General features: G+C 37.8%; 1 protein-coding gene across 1 annotated transcript; it reads right to left on the reverse strand.

The window, feature by feature from the left end:
• Nucleotides 1-7,629: 7,629 nt before the first annotated feature.
• Nucleotides 7,630-23,527, reverse strand: LOC139716510 (ribosome biogenesis protein NOP53-like). Its single transcript, XM_071628053.1, has 13 exons — nucleotides 23,388-23,527; nucleotides 20,228-20,298; nucleotides 19,349-19,430; nucleotides 18,450-18,679; nucleotides 17,866-17,924; nucleotides 17,178-17,273; nucleotides 16,441-16,545; nucleotides 14,992-15,165; nucleotides 12,760-12,935; nucleotides 12,041-12,107; nucleotides 10,247-10,323; nucleotides 9,042-9,095; nucleotides 7,630-7,878 (listed from the first exon to the last, which is right to left on the reverse strand). The coding sequence occupies exons 1-13, from the start codon at nucleotides 23,525-23,527 to the stop codon at nucleotides 7,872-7,874; spliced, it is 1,338 nt and encodes a 445-aa protein (XP_071484154.1). The 3' UTR covers nucleotides 7,630-7,871.
• Nucleotides 23,528-25,641: the final 2,114 nt, after the last annotated feature.

Here is a 25,641-nt window from a genome sequence, read left to right on the forward strand (position 1 = left end):
TCGTAGAAGAAAAAAAACATGAAACCTTTACTTTGTATTGGAAACTAGGTAGCTGTTGACGCATCGTGTTGAAAGATTTGGTCAGCGAGATGGCACATTGTCAAATTAAACTTTATGTTTGATTGACTTCTTATAGTCTGGAGGCATTTGACTAGTTACTACCTCCTCCGAAGCTTCAAGGTGTAATGAAGACATTTCGCTATGTAACAATAATATGATACGCTGAAACATCGAACCTGGGCATTCATCCACATATAGAAAAACACGTATAAGATGATATTATCTTCCCTTATCATTTAAAGGCATACTGAAGGGTAAAATACTCCATGCCAGTGTGCCAGTAGTATTCGACGATATCGAATATTTAAACTATGCATCAACTTGTGCTGTCGTCAGGACATCTGTTTATCAAACTAGCATCACATCGATAATTTCTTCTCCCTAATTGATACACTCGGCTTTAGTGTTGACGAGGAAGCGTGCATTGTCATGATTATTGCAAACTAAGAATTGATTTTTTTTTGGCTTTTTACGTAGGCCTATTCCTGCATGAACTATAAACAGGGAATAAAGTTGCAGCTATAACATATCTAGGTAATATTACAGAAATCTAAGACTGAACTTTGCAAAAGCGCTAATTACTAATGTGACCTTTTATTGATAGTCTGTGTAAGATATATAATCAGTTTACTATGATCTTATGACAAAAAAAAATATTTTCTAACCTTGATGATTATAATAGTTCCTCACATCGAAAAGAAGAAGTTGATTATCCAAATGTCTGTCTGGACATTCGCTTTTATTAGTGACATACACTTGTGATAAACCTAAGGTAAATCATCAATAAGTCAACAGTCTATTCATCCCTACAATCATCCATCTATCCATCTGTCTGTCAATCCTTCACTGCATCTATTCATCTATCCGTCCATTATTATTTTTCCTCCCTTCTCAGTCGCGTTGCTAAATGTCAGGTTGCTTCCACGCGTCTCCATGCCCCACCGTTCTGCACTTACGTCGCGCTTATCTCCGACATCAACGCCAGCATCCTGGACACACTTTCCATCTGTTTGTTTTTTACGCCACATCCCGCATGCTATAGTTTTCTCCCCCTCGCTCCCAAACATGTATAAAGCCAGCTCACTCCTCCTTCCACCCTTGTCCGACAATCTGGCCTCCAGGTCTAACCACGCGACTAATCTACTATTCCTCCATGGGCAATTTTCTAATCATCCCCAAAGATGATGTACACCTGAAAATGGGGAAATAAAGATAGGACGAAAACAGAAGAGACGTTATTCTTTTTTTCTTATGAAGTCCTTGATCTACACAGCTATATCGGGACGCGACTGTTATAAGCCCTGACAAACCAAACATCCATTAGTTAGAACTTGTATCAGACTTTGATCGGCTCGCTTTTCTTCTGTACTGTTGTCATTAAGATTGAATGCCTGGCAGTAATGCGTTAATCAATATGACATCAAGAGAAAACAAGGCAACTTCGCGTGTCCATTCGCAGCCTGCAAATTACCTCACGAAAAAACAAAGAGCTGATTAGAATCAAGATAAACCTTTTTATTTCATTCTATCCTTCGGTCTCTTCTTCTTTCTATCTTTCTATCTGTCTCTCTTCCCTTTCTTGTCTCTTTTGAAAAGGAACACAGGACGTTACGGCATTCTCTCAATATATTGAAATATATAATTCAGGAACCATACGAGCTGGATGTATAATACTCAAAATACACAATGATAAGACTCTCCGTAACTTAGCATGGGTTCTTATAAACGAAGCCGTGCAGAACATGCAACGTATGTCTCTGTAATACCTCAGCTCTCTATCATCCGCAAAGGAAACAAAGTAATAGACATCAGCCACATTACGTTAAATAGATTTTCCCCCCTGTTGCTCCACAAAAAAAGAATCAAATCAAATCACTAAAAAACAAAACAAAACAAAACACGGAGGTGGGATTTCTTGAAAAAAAAACAACCACACACAAACAAACACTTATTTTGATATAGATGTACTTGACGTAGCACATATTATGCTCGTTTTGGTGTTGGTATTCATTTTCACATCGTGCCTGCCAGGGCGTGTCTGCTGAGTTTTCCGGAACAACATAGGCCTATTTTATTACAATACTCAACCTCGGGAATGCAAGGACGACAAAGCCTAATGCGTGTACGATTCGGTAGCACCCTACCCCAAAAATCAAACAACTAAAAGGCGATTGATTCAAACGATAACTGAATTAACATGTAGTCATGGCAACGGGCAAGGAGATGTAAAACAGTGTACATATAATCCCCACAACCAATAACGGTAGCTGGGATGACATCACTATGTATACAATTGTTGTTGTTCTCAACACTATAACACTATCAGTGTGATAATCATGAGTCAGATACAATATATACATTACTTATTCGAAAACATCAGAGCCAGTGATCGCGGTTCCAGTCAATCCAAATCTCCCTTCTTACCGCGCGAACCTTATCGAACACACGTACATTCACCAAATCTCTTTTCGAGAGACTTTCAAGTTATTGTAGGCAAATTGTAGGTTGTGGAGTTAATTCTCGCGGTCATTGACCTCTGACGTGGATTTGATATTGCTACGAAAAAACGACAGATACCAACAAAACTCTTCAAATAAGCAGCTCCTCTCGACAAAATAAAATTCATTAACGTTCGTCTTGTGTAACGGTAAATGATTGGTGACAGAATACGATGAAACCACACTTGACATGACACGGGGACCAGATACAGATAATACCACATAACTTTTCTGGTGTGTGCATACTAGGCCGAAGAGAATTACTGATGCTATAATTAATAAAAAAATATCGCAATATTATGAGAAAGATCCGAGTCCATTAAAGGAGATTAAAACCCATATACAGCATATCAAATATATGTATATATGTATATATATATATATATATATATATATATATCCTTCTTCATCTTCTTCTATTACGGTGATGTACTTGTATCTTCAGTCTGTTTGCTTTGATGTACAATCGTAAAGCGCCTTGAGCATATAATCAAAGTGGAGAACGGCGCTATAGAAATTGTATGTATGTATGTATTATTATTATTATATATATATATATATATATATATATATATATATATATATATACATGTATATCTATATATATGTATATATATATACATGTATATATATATATATATATATATACGTATATATATACAAGTGCTTATATATGTATACATATATATATATATATATATATATATATATATATATATATATATATATATATATATATTGTTTTTGTTTTAGAATTTCCGTGCAGCCATCGTTGGATGAGAAGACTACTACAATTAGTGACGTCACGTGTGTACGATATAAACATAGAAAGAGAATTCCACAAAAGTTCGTATGTATTGTATGAAAAGCACACATTCCCTCGATACGACTTGTTACTGACATAGATTATGCTGAAAGAGGTAAGTTACGTTCTCTTTCATTATGCTAGAAAAGTGGAAATTTTGTCCCTACGTGACATCACAAACCGTTTTTAGTCTTCTAATCCAGTGATGGCTGCACCAAAACTTTCAAAATTCACAGCTGTTGAATGAATTGTCGAATTTACCTCAAGCTTCGCTAAGGCGGTCTAATATTGCTGCATTACCTCAATTCATGTAGGCCTATATGTACATGTATATACCTATATATTATACGTAAATAGATAGATTGATAGATATCTCACAATTTCGATCCTTGCTGCATTATTCACGTGATTGCATTTATAACAATCACCGGACCAGTATTTACGTAGATCATAAAGTTTATATATTTTATGACAGTTTAATGTGTGACATATATCATAAGTTGTGTGTAATTTGACGTAACTTGTCGTAGCTCAGTGACGTAATCCCAAAAGAGTTAAAACACACACCATACATTATGTGTAATGCAGTATCACATCATAATGCACACTTACAGAAATATAATCATATGTATGGACACATTTTCTTCTAGAAGCTTTGTTTCCATGTTCAGAAGTTGGCATCTCATGCACATGTACACACACATAAATAAATATATACATATATATATATATATATATATATATGTGTGTGTGTGTATATATATATATGATATATATATATATGTGTATATATATATGTATATATATATATATGTATATACATATATACATATATGTATAAACACATACATACATATATACATATAGAGATATAGGGAGAAACAGAGAACATCACCATGTATTTCAGAGAGAAATATATTGTTTCTCACACACACAAACACACATATACAAACATTGTATATATATATATATATATATATATATATATATATATATGAAGAGTTTGTTCGCAAAAACCGATAAGTCCATTTTTGAAGATTTTGAAGTACGGTCTCTGTCATAAAGTACAAAACAAGACCTTTTAAATGATATAATTGGTCACTACATATAAAGGTACATTTTTGAAGTTATGGTCAAAAGAACAAATATTTTCTTATTATTCTTTATTTTTCTTGACCTTTAATCGGAAATATTCCCATTTGGCAAATATGGACTTATCGGTTTTTGCAAACAAACTCTTCATATATATATATATATACATATATATATATATATATACATATATATATATATATATATATATATATATACTTTGTTTTTCCTTGATATTTATTGATTTCATTAATTAACCTATTCTGGGTGTGACAAGAACAAAAAGCAATTCAAAACACAAACAAATTCATTTTTCAATTTCTTCTGAAAAAATCTCTCTTCAACATGCATAACTGGTTTATGAATCAATCCCACTATAATTTCTTCATGAGAAAATATTGACATTTGCCAAACATATATCCCTTGAATATATTGAATCATATAACTCATACTCACTCACAAGAGCATATACATGTACATTAAAAAAAAATACATTATACAAATCTCAAATGAAATCATTCATAAAAAACCAAACAGCACTTCCCCTCCAAACCAAGACAAATCTTCATCTATCCTCAATATTTAATCCTACCAATATCTTTCATACAATTTATAACTATCCTTCATCAAATAAAATCCCAATCCCACCAACCCCCCGATTCATCAAAACCAAAAGCACACCCAAACCCACAACCACCAACCCCCCCCCCCCCCCACACACACACAAAAGGACAAGTATTCACACATTTGACACCATGAGTTATGTTTACATGTAAAGATTTTTACCCTTTATTGTAAAAGGTATCAGCATTAAAACATGCGGACAAAATGCTGCCCGAGACTGCTTATCCAATGATAGTGAGCCTGTGGAGTAAAATCAAGTCGAAAGGGGCCTGAGCTTTCAATTCAAGCAAAATCTTATTCAGAGGAAAAATGACCAAGAAAAATGGTCATTTAGCCTCTGACTCAGGTATCAAATATGGTACAAATAAAATTGAAAACAGTTCTCAGAACTTATTCAAAAGCAAAATTAATTATTTCAAGCATACAGCAAATAACTTGCATGCTTCCATACTACAAGTGAGAGTGGGAAAATACATTGTATGGAAACATGGAAGTTACACATAGTTCAGGGATAGGTACATTCAGATGTCTTTTGTCTATCAAATTAATAAATGCAGCAGATAATGTCACTAACAGAATCTTGGTTTGGAAGATTTCCTTTTTTTTTTGGGGGGGGGGGGCTGTATCCAACCAATCTGAAGAAAAACAGCAGAAAAATAAAGATGTATGGGACATATCTATACATTATTTTAGCCACATAAATGATGAGCAGGGTATCATAAGTCAACACAAATCAAAATGCATTTGCACTGCATAGGTCTTTCAACCCATTTCCCCGTGAGATACTGCAACCTCCCTGGGCTATGCTTGGGACCTACCAGCTTCAGGTAGGCAATGGTTTAATAAAATGGCAACCGATCATCTCAATTCATTTCATTTCACTGCCTATCACCAGCAATTGCTGTCACTCTTTCAGAATACCTTTCAGTCTATAAGGGCACATGGTGTCCAACACCACCAGGGGGTGTTTCATCAACGTTTGTCAGCGCTGACAAGTTGTCAGTGCTGACAATCACCATAGTAACAGTCAGTGACCAGAGCATCTCATCCAATCAAAACCAAGGATTTTGCTGAAATTGTCAGCGCTGACAACTTGTCAGTGCTGACAAACATTGATGAAACACCCCCCTGATAACATTCGAAAGAGAAAACTGTAGGCCTAACCATGCACATTATTTGTAGGGGGATGCGATGGGTACAGGGCTAACTGCAGCAAAACTATAAAAATGGCCTTCCAGTGATGAACACTACTACAAATCAACACGAGATATTAAGAGATAAACAAAGCTATAGGTGAATTGCAATGTGCCAGCTCTTTGTTAGGTGCTGTTTACCATCACAGTATGTGTCTCATCCAGAATAATACATAAAAATCCCATTGACTACAGCTTTTCAACGAAAAAGATTCATAATCATCACAAGAGGGCGCTATAAAAACAGGAGTACTTAAACACCATCTGCCTGTCTGGGTTGTTATAACAATGTTCCATTCAGTTAACCTCATTGCACTTTACTTATTTCAATATTTTTTATGGTAAAAACACATGAAGGATGTAGGAGTCATTCAAAGGTACATGTAAAGATCAGTATGAGTTTGGAAACCACACCAAAGTTTAAATCCTTGATTGAAGAGTCCCTTACACATACACGTAGTTAAAAAAATAATTCACAGTTGCTACATGTTACATGTGTGCACACATGTCATATGTGTGCACTAAAATTCTTTGGATGATTTCTGTAAATTTATAAATAACTGACCATCTGAACTTCATACAATGTTGTACTGATAAGAATGAACTCATTTTATAGGCAAAGGTGTCTTTCATGTTCTCACTTGTTGAGTATGAAGTAGAAAACATTCTCATTTCACTGAGATAACTATTTGATGACTTTAAAAATATAAATGTACTTATTAGCAAGGGATAATTATCATCAACTCAAGTTTTTTGATGCATCAAGAAGTATACTTCAGCTATTCTTGATTGAACAAATCTTGAATTTGCCTAATGAACATCCATCTCATTTCCCTCACTGCTGACATGATATTCAGACTAAATCTCAGTTACTCATTTCTTAAACATTATGTGGATTCTGGACGAGTCTCACATGGAAATCAGACCAAGTCATGGCTAATGGCACAAAACATTCAAAGCTTGGACTCCATTCATAGCTAATGCATAAGTGCATGAGATATTTATCCACTTCCTTACGTAAACAATATAGTTAATGTAGATGTCGTGTATTTAGGAAGCCTAATTTTTCACAATTTTGGGACCTCCTGACAATGACGCAAGTGGTTCAATATCAGGACTAGAGTTGATATTTTGCATGTTGTTACAGTGTAATTCAGAAATCGCATTTGACTCAGGAAAGATGCAAAAATAAAACCCCGCAAAACATATGGGACATATATATAGCAATTGAGGGGTTTGGTACATGATATATTTGACATATTCTCATTCAGCAAAGCTGTCACTATGTAGTTTTGCACAATGAGGGAGAGCTTGTAACAATGAGGCAAATTTCGCAAAGTATTAGTGTCGTACTTCAGCAACCATCTGCTTGGAGATTGAGGAAAAGTTCAAGGCCTTTCACACAGTTCCAAAGAAATGGAGGCAAATACTGTATGATATTACAGCTCCACCTTCACACTGAATATTCATTGATCATGTTGTCTAGGGAATAGTGGAACCAAATTCAAGATGGCGAAATGAATAACCCAGAGAATGAAATATACTGTTTATCATTTTGGGATGACATTTTGACTCCTTTCTGCAGTGACTTCTCCATTCTCAAGACCTGTGAAAGAATAAACACAATGACACATACACAACATGAGTTTGAGCTAGAATATCATACACACAACAGGCATTCTCCTAGAGAGAGCAAGCAAACATATAAGATATGCTTGTTAGTTTTTCATTGCTTCCATAATTCTGCTCCTAAATACTTATCACAGCTTTTTCACTCACTCTACTGTTCAGCTTATAAATTGCGCTCTGCCATGGATACTACGATACTCCAGATACCACGTGTTAAAACTAAGGCTGGTGAGCGTAGTTTCTCATTTTGTGAGCCAAAGGCATGGAATACCTTGCCAAAGGAACTTCACCTATCACCCTCAGTTTCAATATTTCAAAATAATTTGACAATTTTTTTTGAATTTTTCTTTTGACTTTGAATTTGGATGTAAAGCACATCAAAGGTCCAGTTTGCCTTTGGGAGCAGTGATTTAAAAGAATTCAAGATATCACATGTGATGCATATGTGTAGGTCTGTTGTATCACAAAACATCCTAACATATGAAATCTCTGCAATAAAGCCTAGAATATAAGGAGATATCAATATTTTTCTTAATAACCATAACTGTCAACAGTTTAGTTTGGAAGCATTTTCATTATAACTACTGTTCACATTGTTCACAAAAGAGTCTGTGAGCCCATCAGCGCACGTTCTATTCATGCCTAGCACCCGATCGATATTTTCATTGTTTGATGGCATATGTAGTTGACCATGGACAGGGGGATGCATGTACCACTTGACTGCTTTCGCACAGGTGGATTACCAACCTGTCCGTTCTCTGTCGACGGGCAAAAAGAATCTCGTTTGGGGGCATTAAAGGCACTCAAGAGAAATGTGGAAGGAACGGGTTAAAAATATTTAACATTGATAACACTGATTCAAATTTTTACAGTGGTTGTTTCTATCCCTAATTCATATTTTAAAACTATTCAAAGCACTAATGCTGGATTTTTGTTTTATCTGCAAATGGTAAACTATGCCTTTAAACAGCTTACTGGAATTGCGTTGTAGAAAAGATTATATATTATTATCATAATTATAAACCAAATGAACAAAATGAACAATAACACAAACTCCGCTCACATTTATAACTAATAGAGAGAGAGAGAGAGAGAGAGAGAGAGAGAGAGAGAGAGAGAAACAGACATAGTGAAGCTTACGTTATTTCCTTGAAGCTCTTCTTCTCATAATCCCTCATGATTCTCTTTGTTCCCCTGCAAAAACAAATAAACAAATGAAAGGATAAATAATGCAAAAAACTTACAAGTACACCTATGAATACAACAATTCAATTCTTATTCTCCTGCACTTGATTCACCATCTTATTCATGCTACTTAGGATTTGAATTAAAGGGATTGTATAGTTTTGGTTGAGACCTAATTTCAGGTTTCTAACATTTTTTGGTGAGATAATGAGAAACCTCTTATGAAATATGAAAGAGCATGCAATTCTATGAGGAATTCAACGTTTATTTGATGAAAATTGGTTTTGAAATGGCTGAGATATCCAAAAAAGAGCGATTCTAATAAAGTGTGGGACCCACACTCTATTACGTTCGCTTTGTTTCACCTAGTTTTGGGATGTTTCAGTCATTCCAAACCAGATTTTCATCAAATGAACTTAGAATTCCTCTTAAAATGGTATGCTCTATACTATATCATGTGTTTTCTTGGTATCCAGCAAAAAGTTAAAACCCAATTCTCATCTCCACCAATACTGTACTATCCCTTTAAAGTTATGGGGACTAGAGGAAGACCCATGCCTCCCTCTTTCTTTGGTGTTATCGTACACAGTGTGAAGACGATGATCTGCACACTCCAACAAAACATCACAACAGTGACAGTAACACCACTGCCAAACTGAAAGCAAAATTTGTGTGCAGAAAAGACTATCATAGCCTGTCCACAAGAATGTTTATATTACTACCGTTCATTGAGTATCGATAATTTTGCCCGAGTACCAAACCACATTTCACTGTGTTTCACATTTCCAACAGATATTATTTCACCCTCAACCAACAGACACAAGTCGGTCATGTCTCACTGATATATCTTTTCACAATAGTAGTTAGCACAGCAGCATACAACTGAATCCCTTCCACCCAAATAAAAAACAAAACAAAAGACATCAGTAAACATATCAATGATGGCAAAGAAAAACAGAGCTAGCATATTGTACATAACTGATGGCAAAGGGATAAAACTACAACAGCAATCTTTTCTTCTTAATGAATGCCCCAAAATATTAAAGTAAAATTTACCTCGTTTCAAGCAATATTGTTCAAAATTCATCAGTGCAGATTTGAAAGACCGAAAACTATTTGAATGAAATGCTGAAGGAGTGACTTGAGAACAATCTACTCACTTCTTCCATATCCTTGGAGCTACCAAGTTCCTCTTCTCAAGGCTGTTGTACCTGTCTGCAATCAAACTACCATCAGGCTGTGAAAGGAGAAGAGGTAAAGGGGGGCTGATAAGAAAAACCGCCCAAAAAAAACCAAAAAAACAAGAGACCCGCGGGTCTAGTGCTCACCTGAGTATCGCAAGCTCACCTTTCACGCAGTCACTAATCTAAATTATTCACAGCTCTACCAAAATTTGACCAGGCATTCTCAAGTAGAAGATGAAAATGTACAATAAGGGCCCAAATTTTTTAAGATCCCTTAATTTGGGGGGATTGGGGCCCCATGGGGCCCTCTGGGTGGGGCATGGTGCCCATTTTGATAAATTGAGATCCTGACCCCCTAGGGATGCTACCTGCCAAGTTTGACGAAAATCCATCATGAGGTTTTCAGGAAGAAGATGAAAATGTACAATTCAGGCCCCCATTTGGACCTTCCCGACCAACCCCCCCCCCCCCCCCTGCCCCCAAGAGGGGCACCCCTGGATCTCCTATGAACAAACTTGAAATTACAGTCATTAATGTACTCACTCATAGTTTTTATCTTAGCTCTATAACTTCTGATTCTAAAGAAGATTTTTAAAGATCCCTTCATTTTGGGGGTTTGGGCCCCCTGGGGGCCCCCTGGGTGGGGCATGGTGCCCACTTTAACAAATTGAGTTCCTAACCCCCTAGGGATGCTACCTGCCAAGTTTGGTGAAAATGGGTCATCGGGTTCTCAAGAAGAAGATAAAAATGTACAATTTAGGCCCCATTAGAACCCCTCCCCACCCCCCTCCCCTGGGTCCCAAGGGGGGCACCCCTGATTCTGCCATGAACAAACTTGAAACTACAGTCATCAATGTACTAACTCATAGTATTAACTTAGCTCTATCACTTCTGGTTCTAGAAAAGAAGATTTTTACAGATTCCTTAATTTTGGGGGGTTGGGGCCCCCTGGGGCCCCCTGGGTGGGGCATGGTGCCCATTTTAACAAATTGAGTTCCTAACCCCCTAGGGATGCTACCTGCCAAGTTTGGTGAAAATGGGTCATGGGGTTCTCAAGAAGAAGATGAAAATGTACAATTTAGGCCCCATTAAAATCCCTCCCCCACCCCCCTCCCCTGGGTCACAAGGGGGGCACCCCTGATTCTGCCATGAACAAACTTGAAACTACAGTCATCAATGTACTAACTCATAGTATTAACTTAGCTCTATCACTTCTGGTTCTAGAGAAGAAGATTTTTACAGATTCCTTAATTTTGGGGGGTTTGGGCCCCCCTGGGGGCCCCCTGGGTGGGGCATGGTGCCCATTTTAACAAATTGAGTTCCTAACCCCCTAGGGATGCTACCTGCCAAGTTTGATGAAAATCGGTCTTGGGGTTTTCAAGAAGAAGATGAAAATGTAAAAAGTTTACATGTTTCATAATAGAATGTGTGTTACATTTTTGCCACACAGTACACATTCACATGACAGTGACAAGGATACTCTTTGTATTCTCTTGTTTTTTGTTTTCTGTTTAATTCTGCAATTGCTTATTGCATCTTTCAGTAGCCTGGAGACCGGAAGAAGGTCAGATTCAAATGTCATTTGGGTAGCACAATTCACTGCATCATGACATGCCAGGAATGTATAAAAAGTTACTTACTCAGGACCACCTCTCATCTCGGTGGTCAATGCACATAAATGTTTGCAAAGGAGGGAATTACGGTCATTAAATCAGCAAGATATGTGGTTTTGAAGCAAAAACAAACAAAGAAAAAATGAATGTAGTTTACCCTGAGATCCTTCAGGCTCCCAACCAGTTGAGTTGAGCGTTTGACAGGGATTGGGAGCTCTTCATATCTGGGGAAGGGAAAACCGTGGTTAAGGATTGTGCTTGATGACGGCTTATAGAATATTCCAAGGAAACACAGAACTCATACACGATTCATGTATTTATTTTGGCACACACTCGACTCAGAGAAACATCGAAGATGAATCAGTAATACACACAAATGAAAAAAATTGTGTCTCACTGGCACATCAGAAAATATCAAGGCACACAACTATCATGCAGATGTAGTTCAATATATATCAAGATTTCTTTTTCTTCTCAGCAAACGTGGACCATTACAAAACATAGCTTGCTTGAGTCAGAAGTAGGAAAAAATCTCCTACACATACTTCCATAACTACCACACCCCCCAAAACCCTACCTAGAAACCAAAATTATGTATTATTTTGTCATACCTCACGAGAGCACAGAACTTGCCTCTCATAATAACTGCAGCTACATGTTACTCAAGAGCGACTGTTGGTTTCCATCCCACTGTCAAGGAAGCAACCATCATCCTTACCTGACAAAGTTATGCATGCCCCACGAGTTAAGTAGACTCCTAAAAAGGCACACACACACACACACACACACACACACACACAAACACACACAAACAAACAAACAAACAAACAAGCAAGCAAACAACCAAACAACCAAACAAAAACCCCGAAAGGATACTTGTATCGGCCAAGCCTCTTTGTCTTGCCCCTCTGCTGGGCCTCCTTGGCCTTCCTGGCAGCAATCTTGGTGGTGGTCTTCGCCTCCCGGGCCTTTATCTCCTTCTTGAGCGCCCTCAGACGGTACACAGCATTCATCCTCATCTTACCAGCCTTCTCTGCCTTGGCTCTCTTAAGCTGATAAAGATCATGATTCATGGAGAGGGTCGGATGTTAGATAAACAGAGAATACATACTTGTGTATTAGACAGAGGAACAAAACACAAAACAAAACAAAATATACAAAACAAAATATACAAAAAACAAACAAAACAAGGAAAAGTAGAAATTACGCGGTGCGTAATATATGTCCCCGCCGGAAGTAGCATTTAGTAGCAAAATGTACAATATAGGTAAAAAATCAAGGTCAAAGGTCAAAGAAGTCAAAGGTCAAAATTCTGTGTAGAAGTTTTGAAGCTCTCACCTAGTGCCATCACATAAAGGAAACAGAATCGAAATCGGGTTAGAAATGGCGAAGGAGTAGCATTTTGTAGCCAATGTACAATATAGGTCAAAAATCAAGGTCAAAGGTCAAAGAAGTCAAAGGTCAAAATTCTGTGTAGAAGTTTTGAAGCCCTCACCTAGTGCCATCACATAAAGCAAACGGAAGTGAAATCGGGTTAGAAATGGCGAAGGAGTAGCATTTTGTAGCAAAATGAACAATACAGGTCAAAAATCAAGGTCAAAGGTCAAAGAAGTCAAAGGTCAAAATTCTGTGTAGAAGTTTTGAAGCCCTCACCTAGTGCCATCACATAGAGCAAACGGAATCGAAATTGGGTTAGAAATGGCGAAGGAGTAGCATTTTGTAGCAAAATGTACAATATAGGTCAAAAAATCAAGGTCAAAGGTCAAAGAAGTCAAAGGTCAAAATTCTGTGTAGAAGTTTTGAAGCCCTCACCTAGTGCCATCATATAAAGCAAACGGAATCGAAATCGGGTTAGAAATGGCGAAGGAGTAGCATTTTGTAGCAAAATGTACAATATAGGTCAAAAAATCAAGGTCAAAGGTCAAAGAAGTCAAAGGTCAAAATTCTGTGTAGAAGTTTTGAAGCCCTCACCTAGTGCCATCATATAAAGCAAACGGAATCGAAATCGGGTTAGAAATGGCAAAGGAGTAGCATTTTGTAGCGAAATGTACAATACAGGTCAAAAATTAAGGTCAAAGGTCAAAGAAGTCAAAGGTCAAAATTCTGTGTAGAAGTTTTGAAGCCCTCACCTAGTGCCATCACATAAAGCAAACAGAATCGAAATCGGGTTAGAAATGGCGAAGGATTAGCATTTTGTAGCAAAATGTACAATATAGGTCAAAGGTCAAGGTCAAAGGTCACGACTGAAATTCTGTGTAGAAGTTTCAAAGCTCCCATGTAGTGCTATCATATAAAGCAAACAGAATCAAAATTGGCTCATAAATGACAGAGAAGTAGCAAATTGAAGATTTTGATCACACACGGACACACGGACGGACGGACGGACGGACGGACGGACGGACACACGGACACACACACGTACGGAGCCCGTTTCATAGTCCCCTGCTCGAACTCGTTCGGCGGGGACAACAAAACCAACAGAACCCAGTATTACTTTCATATGTATCAATCTATCAATTGTTCAACCCATCCATCTTTCTCCTTACTTATTGACCTACTAACCTACCTATAAATTGTTCAATTACAGAATTAGTCATATTCCTGAAATGTGTGTGTGTGTGGGGGGGGGGGGGGGGGGGGGGGGTGTTAAAACTTCAGGCAGCTTCCAATTGCTTGAAGCTTACTGCATTTACCTTGTCAGGAAAAAAAAAAAGGATATCATATCACAAAATCAGGCACCCTGATTAAAATTCTAAAATGCTTCAAACAATAAAAAAAATTGCACTTGAACATTACGAAAACATAAAAGGTAAAAAGTTATCCAGAATACATTTGAGAAAGGACAGCAAAATCCTTTCAGTACACTCAGTGAAACATTTACTTGTGGAAGGGGCACTGACTTTATGTTAATGTTTTTATTTTTTTTCCCCCTCTCATTGTGCATGCCTATAGTAAAGAGCAAGCTTTTTTTTTTCCTAGCAAGGTAACACCACAAGAATGCAGACATATCATATAACTTCACTCAATACAAAGATGCCTATATAATTCTGAGACAAAGAGAAGAAAAGAAGAAAAGAAAAATACACTCTTCATCTCCGTCCAACGAACCTGGGCTTTAATTTCTTTCTCCTTGTTTCTCTGCCGCCTCGTCTTGCGCCTCTCTGCCATCACCGGAGGGTTCGGCATACCGCCCTCTCCTTCTTCCTCTGAGGCACTTTCTCTCTTCTCCTCCCTGCTGACTCCATCAAGTAGGCCTGCAGACATCTCACTCATGAAGTTGTTCTAGGAGAGAAAGAGAAGCATCCCTTCCAGTCATTTAACCCTGTATCTGCCAAGATACTTAGTTTAACTTTTCAAACTTTTTCATCAGCTTTCAGTAATCACTCCAAATTTAAAGTGTACCAAACTCTGAGAATAATGATTGCTATATATGTAAAATATACTTGGGACATGCCCTCTGCAATATATTAGAATTTTTAGTCACTCCCATTTTGATTTATTTGGGGTTTAAATGTAAATTTTAAAGAGTATACAAAAGCAAAACAGACATGAAATAGACTAATCGATCTTGAAATTCTTTCAATTGAATGATCGCGCTGACAATATTTTTTTCTAAATATGTCTTGAATGATACTTAGTGTATATGCAAAGCTTGCTCGTGATCAGCTAACCGATCAAAATGGAATCTCGCGACATCATTCGTAAAAACGTAGTTGATATAGCAAGAATGCGCACACATCTGTGCCAGCGCTTACTGAGCGGGACTTAAACGCGTGGAGCGCAAGTGCCAAGTTGTTAAGGAGATGTGATCTGATTTATAGAAATATGTATACTGATGCACTTTCAGGGGCTATCACAATGAATTATGATTATTTTTTGTGTATTCTAGCTGTACAAAAATTTGATTTCTGGGGTATTGGTACACTTTAACCTAAGCTGTAAAGGTAGCAAGCCCACTCAGGTAAAGCAGTGTGCCTCAATCTGACAGGAAGACCACAGTGGCACAAGGGGGATTAGGGGGATTAGATAATCTGTATTCTTTGACAACTGACAACAGACATCTGTACCAATCGACAAACAAAAAACACTCCAGCATATGTACCAATCAGCGCTCAAAGCACAGCGAGGGTTAATGAGGATGGCCGATCAAGCAAGTTGACGCATAGTTAGGAGCCCCTGTGACCACTCTACTTGATAACACTATAACTCTTGAAATCTCCTTGAACTACCTATCTATGACGGAGACCACCTTAGAATTAATTCCTAAATATTCAACAGAAATGTCTCTGGAAACTCTCTCATGATTAAATTACAAGGACTTCAGAAAATATGGCAAAGAGCAGCAAAACGTTCATGCCAATTTTTTCTTCATCTCTTCCTTCCTTGCCAGGTTAACTTACAGTCCTCAAGCACTTCATAACAAAATCAAAATTTCATTCTGTGTGATTTCAAAACTGCCAGAGAAACCTGTGTTAGCTGGGAATAATACAGTATAACTTTTTTTTGAAGAAATGAGTGACAGATTTACAAGAACGATAAAACCGATTAAGAACTCACCTCAGCTTCCTGTTTGCTGATCTTCTTAAATTTATGCCACCTTTCTAACTTGTCTTCCTTCTTCTGCCTCTCCAGTTCAACATTGATTGCCTTCTGTATCAATTCCTGCATTTACAAAATTACATAAATGATTATACACATTAGCAGGAAATCAAAATTTTTTTGTTAGAAGGAAACATACGGAAAAATAAAAGCAAGTCTAATACAGCACAGAAATGAATAGTGTTTACACTCAAAGAAATAGATGAAGGGATGTATGTAAAGTCATGGAGAGAACAAATTCTAAGCACTGGTAGTGATATGCCATCTACAGCTGCTTCAATATTGCAAATAGATAATGCCTACCATTTTTAGCACATACACTGTAGACATCATCGCAACAGTTTATTCAAATCAAAAGTTTATAGATATTTCCCACTCAGAGTAATCCATGAGAAGTTGTAAAAGCATGAAACAAATTTTTGTAGGCTTGCCTGACATAGACCAAGAACCAAAATAACAACAGCAACAGCTCATCACTGGGCATTCTTGAGAAGAAGCTATAAGTGTTAGTGCATTGTAAAATCAGCCCATTATTCATCATACTAATCAGTTGCTACTACCTTCTGCAAAAATTCCTACTACTACACTCAATTTGCACAAGGTGAGCTGAAGTATAGGCTTGCAAGATCTAGTTCAAATTTAGCAGAATTTGATAACAAGACTTGCCATACTCTGTTTGTCTTCGACTGCCTTACCTGGTGATCCTCAAATGCAGGATTGTAGGAAGCACCTGGATGGACAACCTCTACAGCGTTAAACTCAGACGGTCGATTGTGGTAAGTTTTGGGCAGCTGCATGAATGGAACACACAAAGATTACATAGTTAGTTTAGTCGATGTGAATTATGTTCATATGGCTTGATTGAGATGCCCATTAGTACATTCACATTGACTGCTGGCACTTGACTGAGCCTTGCATGAATGGAGGAGCAAAATTATGTTTCAAACTTGAAAGAAATCTAATACACAAAAGCTTAATTACGAACAAATCAATTGTTCATGACTTTTCAAAGGTCTCATCATTGAACAGCTTGAAAATGAAATCAACAGCCACACTCATTCAAATTTCTAAGAGATGGAGACCATGTTTGTGTAAAAGGACTAAGTTTTGCTCTAAAATGGGGATAAAAAAAGAAAAGAATAATAACACAACGCTGCACACTGGCACTGGTCCGACAGAACCAGGACCAGTAAAAATCACTGTCGGACCAGTGTCTTTTTCAGAAATGGACCAGTAAAAAACGGAAAAGCTGGGTACCTGCTTGTCCGACAGACAGGTACAAAATGTAGGACTAGTAGAAACAATAGGTTAGTGTGCAGCCCTGAATAACACAAATACATCAGCATACATACAATTGTGTAACAGCTCACTAACACTACTCACCTTTTTTCTTGTCTTTCTTGTAACCCTGAGAAAATGTTCATTAGGTTCTGCTTCAGGAGCTTTCATACTGGTCGACTCTGTTCCATCAACTGGAGCTGGGGGAAGACACAATCAATGCAATGATAATTGTGTCAACGTACGGCATGGATATACAAAGTTATCAGCTGCGCAGCAGAAGGGTATTACTTCCAAAGACTGTACAGTATTACTTCCCTTTGGGTTCCACGTTCTGACATGTGCTTGGTACATGCTCCTTGGGAGCACACCATATGGCATGTCTCATATATACATGTATACCAACAAAAATAAGATACATGCACTTTCTGTACTATTCACTGCCAATATAACTTTCTCCTCAAGGAAACAAACACATTCTCTTATGAAAGTAGCAAAACGATTCACCTCTAGTGAGTCAAAGCTTGCGGCATTGGAGCAAAAGTTTTCATTCACATGATATTCTGTAAAGGCATGAGTAATAAATAACTTATACATAGTCAAATAATGCCAGAAATTTTATGTAGGTTCAACCAAAAATGAAAAAAAAAGGGGGGGGGGGGGCAGTACTTGTCATGTGGTTAACACACAACAAATTGACTTACTGGCAGCATCCCAAAGGTCATAGGTCGCTCTCCCGATCTCTCTCCTCCGATCTTCATCGTCTTTCAGTTTGTTTGACCTTTCACTGGCTTGCTTGGCACTGAGCACTTTCCTGCGCTTGGCGCTGGTCGCGGGCCCAAGCTTGTCTTCCCTCTCCAACCTCTGCTGCAGCTTGCTCTTTCTCGCTGGCCGGTGAACTGACCTGGGTGTCCTCGGTCTGCATACAGCAACATCACAACAGCACAAAGTGTAGCTTTTCATTCAAAACACTCTTACTGACACAAATTGGGTAATACTCAGAAAAGAGGCCTAGCCAAATTTTAGAAATTAGAAAGCAGACTCTCTCCTTAATCTGGTTTATAATGTCAGTTTTCTTGATCACATGACAGGTTTGACTTAATATACAGAAGAGTTGTCAAAAACTATGCAGTAGCTGTGCAAGAGATGCAGACAAACTACGATAAATTCATAATATGAAGAGATATTTCAGCTGAACACAGGATCACACATATGTGATGATGATGATGATGATGATGATGATGATGATGATGATGATAATAATAATAATAATAATAATAATAATAACAATAATAATAATAATAATAACAATAATAATAATAATAATAATAATAATAATAATAATAATGATGATAATGATAATAATAATAATGACAATAATAAAAAAAAACAAATACAACAACAACTACAACAACAACAGCTAATTTCTAGATACCGTATTTCAGACTTGTTAAGAATTTCAATGCCCTTTACAGACTGTTGTACTTATGTGTATCTATATGAGAAAGTACGTCCCGGCATTTTGTCACTGGTCAGTGTTGTGCTGCAATTACAGAGGGGCTATAAGGCTTCAATATAGCAAACTTACTTTCTTGCAAAAGGAATGGTTGGATCTGGTAGAAGCTTTCTCTCATACTTGAGAGGTTTCTGCAGGCTCTTTTTGGAGGAATCTAAAAAACCCAAATGAAAACAAAACAGAATATGAGACACAATCAAGTTACATTGACAGTGCTTAGTGTCAAGTTTCTCAACAGAAGCTGTCCTCATTTGGACTACATATAAAGACAAAATAGAAGTGGGATAATTCTGGGAAAAAATGGAAAATCATATGACAAAAGCAATCATTATAACTGTGACGATGAAGCAAATGCTGCCCAACCCATTTCCATGTTGTCATATAGAATATTCAACCAGCATACCTAAGAAAGAAAATAAACTGAATTTTAATAGCAAATCATTACGCTCACTATCACATCTGTAGATAATTAAGGTTCACCAACAGAATTCTTCTACTGTACTGTACATCATAAAGACCTGTGTTTTACTGAGTACACCGTTGTAATGTGAAAATGTGAATCCTATTGCACATAGTCTTGATCCCAAATACACACACACAAAATGGGAAACTGTACACAAGGAGCAACAATACAAATATGAAATAAATGTTTTCGTAGTTTTTTGGGGGGTCCATATCATACCTGCGTAAACACACAATTGTGACACTGTACCCATGGGTTGGAATGGGTAAATTTTATCAATGATCATTTTTTTTTCTCAATCAATTGACTAGTGCCATACATTGTATAATGAAGTACTCTTGGAAGAACAATGTCAGATTAAGCAATGAGATTAATGATAATCATTGATAAAGATTTAACAATCATGACAATTCAAGAAACAGGATAGAGCAATTGGAGAAAGCTAGTCATATAATGTACACTGAAGAGCTTGCTACTTTGAACTTTACCTTTGTCTTGTAAAGGCTGTTTCTTATCCACAAAGAACAAGCTTTCATCTGGTTTCTCTGCAACTATGCCCCTGTAGAGAAGTAAAAGTCATTGTTTCATACATTTCATGATATATGCATATAAATTTATGTATGATAACACACAATACTAATTATATGTATCTATGAAGTCTCATTAATGAAGATTGACTTTAATGAGTTTGAGGTGACAAACAATGATGTCAAGTATCAAAACTCAATGCGATCCGAGTTGGCTTGAACAGTTCAATACATGTGATCGATCTGACAGGAGATATTTTCTAGTAGACACCTAACAGTTAGAGGACAAGTCAGAGCTGATTATCCCGATTATCTTAAATGTTAGTACCATTCATCAGGGCTGCCAACTCTCACTCATTGAGAGTGAAACTCACTCATTTTGGTCCTTTCTCACTCTAAAACTTTATTTCATTTGCATGCATTTCTATTGATCTCACTCATTTTGACTCTTAAATTATAGCATTGGCCTATGGGAGTCTCACTCTGAACTAATTTCCAATGTTGGCAGCCCTGCATTCATTCAGCACTAGATGGCGCTGTCACGCATGTACTGTACATCATTTTCTACACACATAGTGCTCAACTTCTGAGCCCATTAGCGACGATCGCTAGCTGTAGCAGGTATGACAGGGGTGAATTGATATCATTCTTTTCAAAAGTAATACGGCCGTATGTCAAACAACATGCTCAAATCACAAACCTGAACTACTTTTGCCTTCCTGTACGTGGGTTTGCGTCTTCTACCTACCGGTACCGCTAGTAGCCCGAAGAGGATGATCTGTCCAGCAGGCTAAGTCCAAATTTTGCACTTATTTGTCGTGACCTTTGGTGTATTGTGTACTTAATCCACATTGGGCAAAATATGGCAATATTGAAACTTCACTTTTTTCAAAATTGAAATGTTTTCTGATTTTTTGAAAGGAAAATTTATCGCACTCATGTTAGCGCATGTGGCAAGATCAGTACACAAAATGGACCTTGCAATTAATGCCTGTTTCTGTAAAATTGGCTGCCTGATCAGAGCCCGAGAAGAGTTTCGCGGTTGCTGCCTCAGGAGTCCCTATGGGTGTTGTGTGATTTACGACTGCCCGCGGACGCCGGCTCAGCGCTAGTGAGCTCTCTATTTAGAGTAAGCACCCCAATTTTTGGCCGGCCTCCAATATCCGGACACTTACCACTTATCACAAGGCAGCAAAGTGGACTGTCACAACACAAGCATATCACATCATTTCACATACTAGCACACTCGTTCACCACAGGAAAGTGCCCGAGTCACCTCCAAAAATCCATCTACAGTAAAATCCCAAATTTTTCGCGTCAAAAATGTGGAATCGCCGCAACTTTTCCAAAGCGTACGCGAATTAGGTCCCGTGTAAAGAATCAGGGTCGCCGAAAAAGCGCTAAAAATTGACAAATTACGCCGTTCTGTTGCGAGATTTTTCGTTTATTGCAAGCTCAGAGTGTGATGGTATCCTCAAAAACACAAAAGAAAAACAAAATCTCCGTACGTGCTGATGCAGTGAATACAAATAAATGTACAGGCCCAGGGGCTGAATGCAAGTACAGAGTCCCCAAAATTCGGACACGAACGGGAGCCGCAACATCCCCGATGCAACCTTGCGCCAACAAGGTATGGCGTGTGCAGATTTTTCAGTGGCCTTGTATGCGTATTGACATTGCGCGCGTGTCTGAATTTTGGAGACGCTGTCCGAATTTTGGGGAATTGACAAGGTCATATTTGGGGATTTTGTGAAATTTTATGATCTGTTTAACAAAATAAATATTGGGAAAAATTAGGTTGATATATTTAACATACATTATTATAGATATAATTTTGTGGAGTATTATTTGAGTTGAATAAATATTGCCAAAAAGCTTAAGTGTCCGAAAATTGGGGCTTTTACTCTAACGCTGTACTTATGGTGATGGGCGAATCAAAGCCGCCACTAATGGGAAAATCGGGTACGCGAAAAGTTATCAAAATGCGAGATTTTTTCAAGAAAACAAAAAAATCTACTGATTTAAACACTGTTCATGTCTATATCACGTATCAATCTATGGATAATTGCCCGAATACCGTCACCCCGCTTAAAATTGTTTTAAGCGCACTAAACAAAAATTTATGCCCGGGACTGTGTTCAGTACGCTTGAAACTTGGCAGGGCTACCACAACCAAGCAAATTGTGGTGAAAACCGAATAGTTTTTCGCGAAAATCTGAAATTTAATCGGAATACGTGTTATAAGTATCACCACTGTCCCCGCACGCATCTTTTACGTGTACAGTTGAACCTCTCTTATCCGGCCTCCCTTTATCCGGATCTCTCTATTATACGGACGCAATCTCGCCGTGATTTTTTAAAAAATAATTACGGGAGTAAAGGGGGATTTCCAACTCCTTGAGAACTCCTACACAAACACACATGAATTACATATTACTTCCAACATGATTAACATACATTACATCAAATTTCCTCCCAAATTGCTTACCTTCAGACATTTTAACATCCCCAAACATCCCCAAATGTAACAATGAAAAGGTTGCAGTATACATATTACTACATGTGGTACTACAATGGGCTACATCAGTACATGTGTATGTATGTGTACATGTATAAAGCATTGAGTCTCCAGTATCCGGCCAAATCCCTTATCCGGATGAGCCCCGGTCCCGACTTGTCCGGATACGAGAGGTTCAACTGTATGTCTATGGGAGCATCACGGTCACCCGCACACGTCTTTTACGTGCTTTGTCTATGGGAGCGCGGGTGACGAGTTGCGGGCCCCTTCCTCAGCGCGCAACTTTTTCGCATCGTTCGCGTTTGACGACGATAGCTGCAAATTTTCGATATCGATCAGTGAACTTGTGATTCCATTGCAATTTTCAGCATTTTTCCTGTATGTGAGTTGGATTTCAAAGAATTTCAGTGGCGAAATGTGATTCAAATGTGCGCAAACATTAACTATGACGAGGTGCGGGTCACCCAAGTATACATCTGATTTTCTTAAGATAAACGCGACTTACGTCAAACGCAATATGTGGGACTGAACAGATTGCGATCTGTTTTGTCTGACATAGAAAGTTCACAATGATTTGTGAAGTAACAAAACACAATGACTCACCCAGTCCTAAGCTGCATACGTTGATCTTCAATGAATTCTTCAACATCTTTAATATTTGAATGTTTCCTCCATGCTTTCTTCCTATTTTTCGCAACCCTCTTTCTCTTCACGTGCTGCGTGGTCGCTGTGTCGGACGCCATTTTTAAAGTTTCTGCTAGTCTTGCAAGCAGTCGTAGCGTAAAAACTACAGACTTTTGTAAACTAAAAAACAGAAAAACAAAAGCCAAAAAACAAAAACAAAAACACGGTACTTAATATAGCCCTGGTGGCCGAGGTGTGTTCCTACAGATCTACAGGGCACTTTGGCTTGTTAACCTTCGGCAAACGTATAAAGAAACAGATCTAAAATAATATTATATTAATAATTAAGAACAGATGATCCGATACATGTGTACTTGAACCCATGGCATGCATGATCTTCATTCCCTTAACACACACCCGCGTCAATTAACTCCTGTATCTTTACTTCTGTGTAAATTCACTTTGCAATGATTGATTTTTTTTTCTCTAATTTTCATGACTTGCAATGTAACATCATGATAATATATCAATAGTAATAATAGTAAAAACAAAATACCGCTGCTAATGATTATAATAACAGAAAATTATATCGTCATGAGGATGGATAACATTATGATAACAATCATGACGATCAAATACCAGCTGAGTATCAGCGTTAATTATAACATGATCATCATAATACAATCATCACTAGGTTACACACTACAATGAGTCGAACTGTACTATCACGCAGAGATGCTATAGCTTTATTCTGTAAACTGCAATCTATCTGTATAAGTTTTCCCGCCCAACTTCATCAGATTTGCATTCAAATTCATGAACAGGCGCTCAAGGTCTAACGACTTTGGTCAACTCACTGCTGTCATGGTTCATTTTCATTCTTGGAGCATTCATTTTTGTTTTATATAATTCCTTTAGAATTCAATTTTATTCAGTGTATCGTGCGACAGAGATATTCACGCAAAGTTGTCATGCAATTTTTCACCATATTATAGCTGCTGGAGATGGACGATCAATTTCGTCCCAAATACCAATTTCAGTTTCATTCATAGGTCCACACTACCGCACTTTGAACGTTCGAATTGCCACATTCAGTGCCCTGTTGGCTACAACTGTTGAGATGATGAAAGGCTTGTCAGGGAGGTTGTATATGATTAGCGGGGCATATTGAAGACTCTGTTTTGTCGAAGTTGTTTAAGAGTGATTACCGCGCCTTATACGCCATTCTCGATTAAATGGTGGCAATGGTGGATCCAGGCTGGTCGCACCGGGCGTCCCCCTTATCTTTTTTTTTTTTTTGAGGGGGGTTAAAACAAAAGAAATAAAAAAATGGGAGGGGGCGTCCCCCCTTTAGTTTTAGCCCCAACTCTTGGTGGCTGCTGGACCATCCCTGTGTCTTCACTATTATGTTGCCACAATCTTAGCCGTATCTAGACCTATTTATTCCTAGCGATCATAATCATAGAGATCCTGTAGACTTTAAGATGAAGAGAAGTTCGAAGAACACAGCATCAACCCCCCCCCCAAAAAAAAAGCTGTCAAGATGATGCTATTCAATTAAAAAAAAAACAACAACTTGTTATTTCGTGAGTTTTAATTCTTTGACGTTCATCAGGGCGGTGCATGTGCGAATTTACATATACACTTTTATAACCGGGTACTTTTTAAGCACGCTTTTTACATATACGTTTCTGTGAGAAAATCGTGAAATCCCAAACTGATAAAATTCAGTTGAATGAACTACACGTAGTTAGAATTCTGACTGTTGATCTAGGTGATCACTCAGATTCGTTCGAAATTGAATGATCGCATTGTGCAGTAGAATGCAATTCGATGAAAACGAAATTCCAAAATATTTACCGCCTCTTATTGTTCCTTTGCTGCCATAATTTCGCCCGCATTCATTAACAGATGAAAGTCTGTTGATTTCAGAATGAAAATCTCGAACAATAATCATAAGACTGCGTTCATTCAATGCCCCCCTCCCCCCTCCCCTATATACACACACAAACGCGGCCCCTGCTGGCATCATTTTGCTTTACAATCCATTATTAGATAGGTCTTATTTTTCGGAAAATTGGTATCTATAACCTAAGAGAGAGAGAGAGTGAAAACAGAGAGACATCAAATGAGGAAATATAAAAAGTTTTTAAAAAAGCCAAACTTACAAACTTTTTTGCCGTTGCGATCAGATGGGCCATTCGGGCTGATCACCGACATCGACGTGAGATGC

The sequence above is a fragment of the Diadema antillarum genome, unplaced genomic scaffold (genome assembly GCF_040938485.1).
Source record: "Diadema antillarum isolate AM-2024a unplaced genomic scaffold, OU_Dant_1.0 scf00000007, whole genome shotgun sequence".
Taxonomy (NCBI): domain Eukaryota; kingdom Metazoa; phylum Echinodermata; class Echinoidea; order Diadematoida; family Diadematidae; genus Diadema; species Diadema antillarum.

What these genes read in the sequence shown, in the direction of transcription:
- LOC139716510 (XM_071628053.1), bottom strand. Translation starts at nt 23,527, where the DNA reads ATGGCGTCCGACACAGCGACCACGCAGCACGTGAAGAGAAAGAGGGTT. An exon ending in ACCATTCCTTTTGCAAGAAA is followed by an intron (nt 18,680 to 19,348) that starts GTAAGTTTGCTA and finishes TGCTGTATGCAG; the next exon opens with ACCGAGGACACCCAGGTCAG. An exon ending in TCAGCAAACAGGAAGCTGAG is followed by an intron (nt 15,166 to 16,440) that starts GTGAGTTCTTAA and finishes TTTCTCTCCTAG; the next exon opens with AACAACTTCATGAGTGAGAT.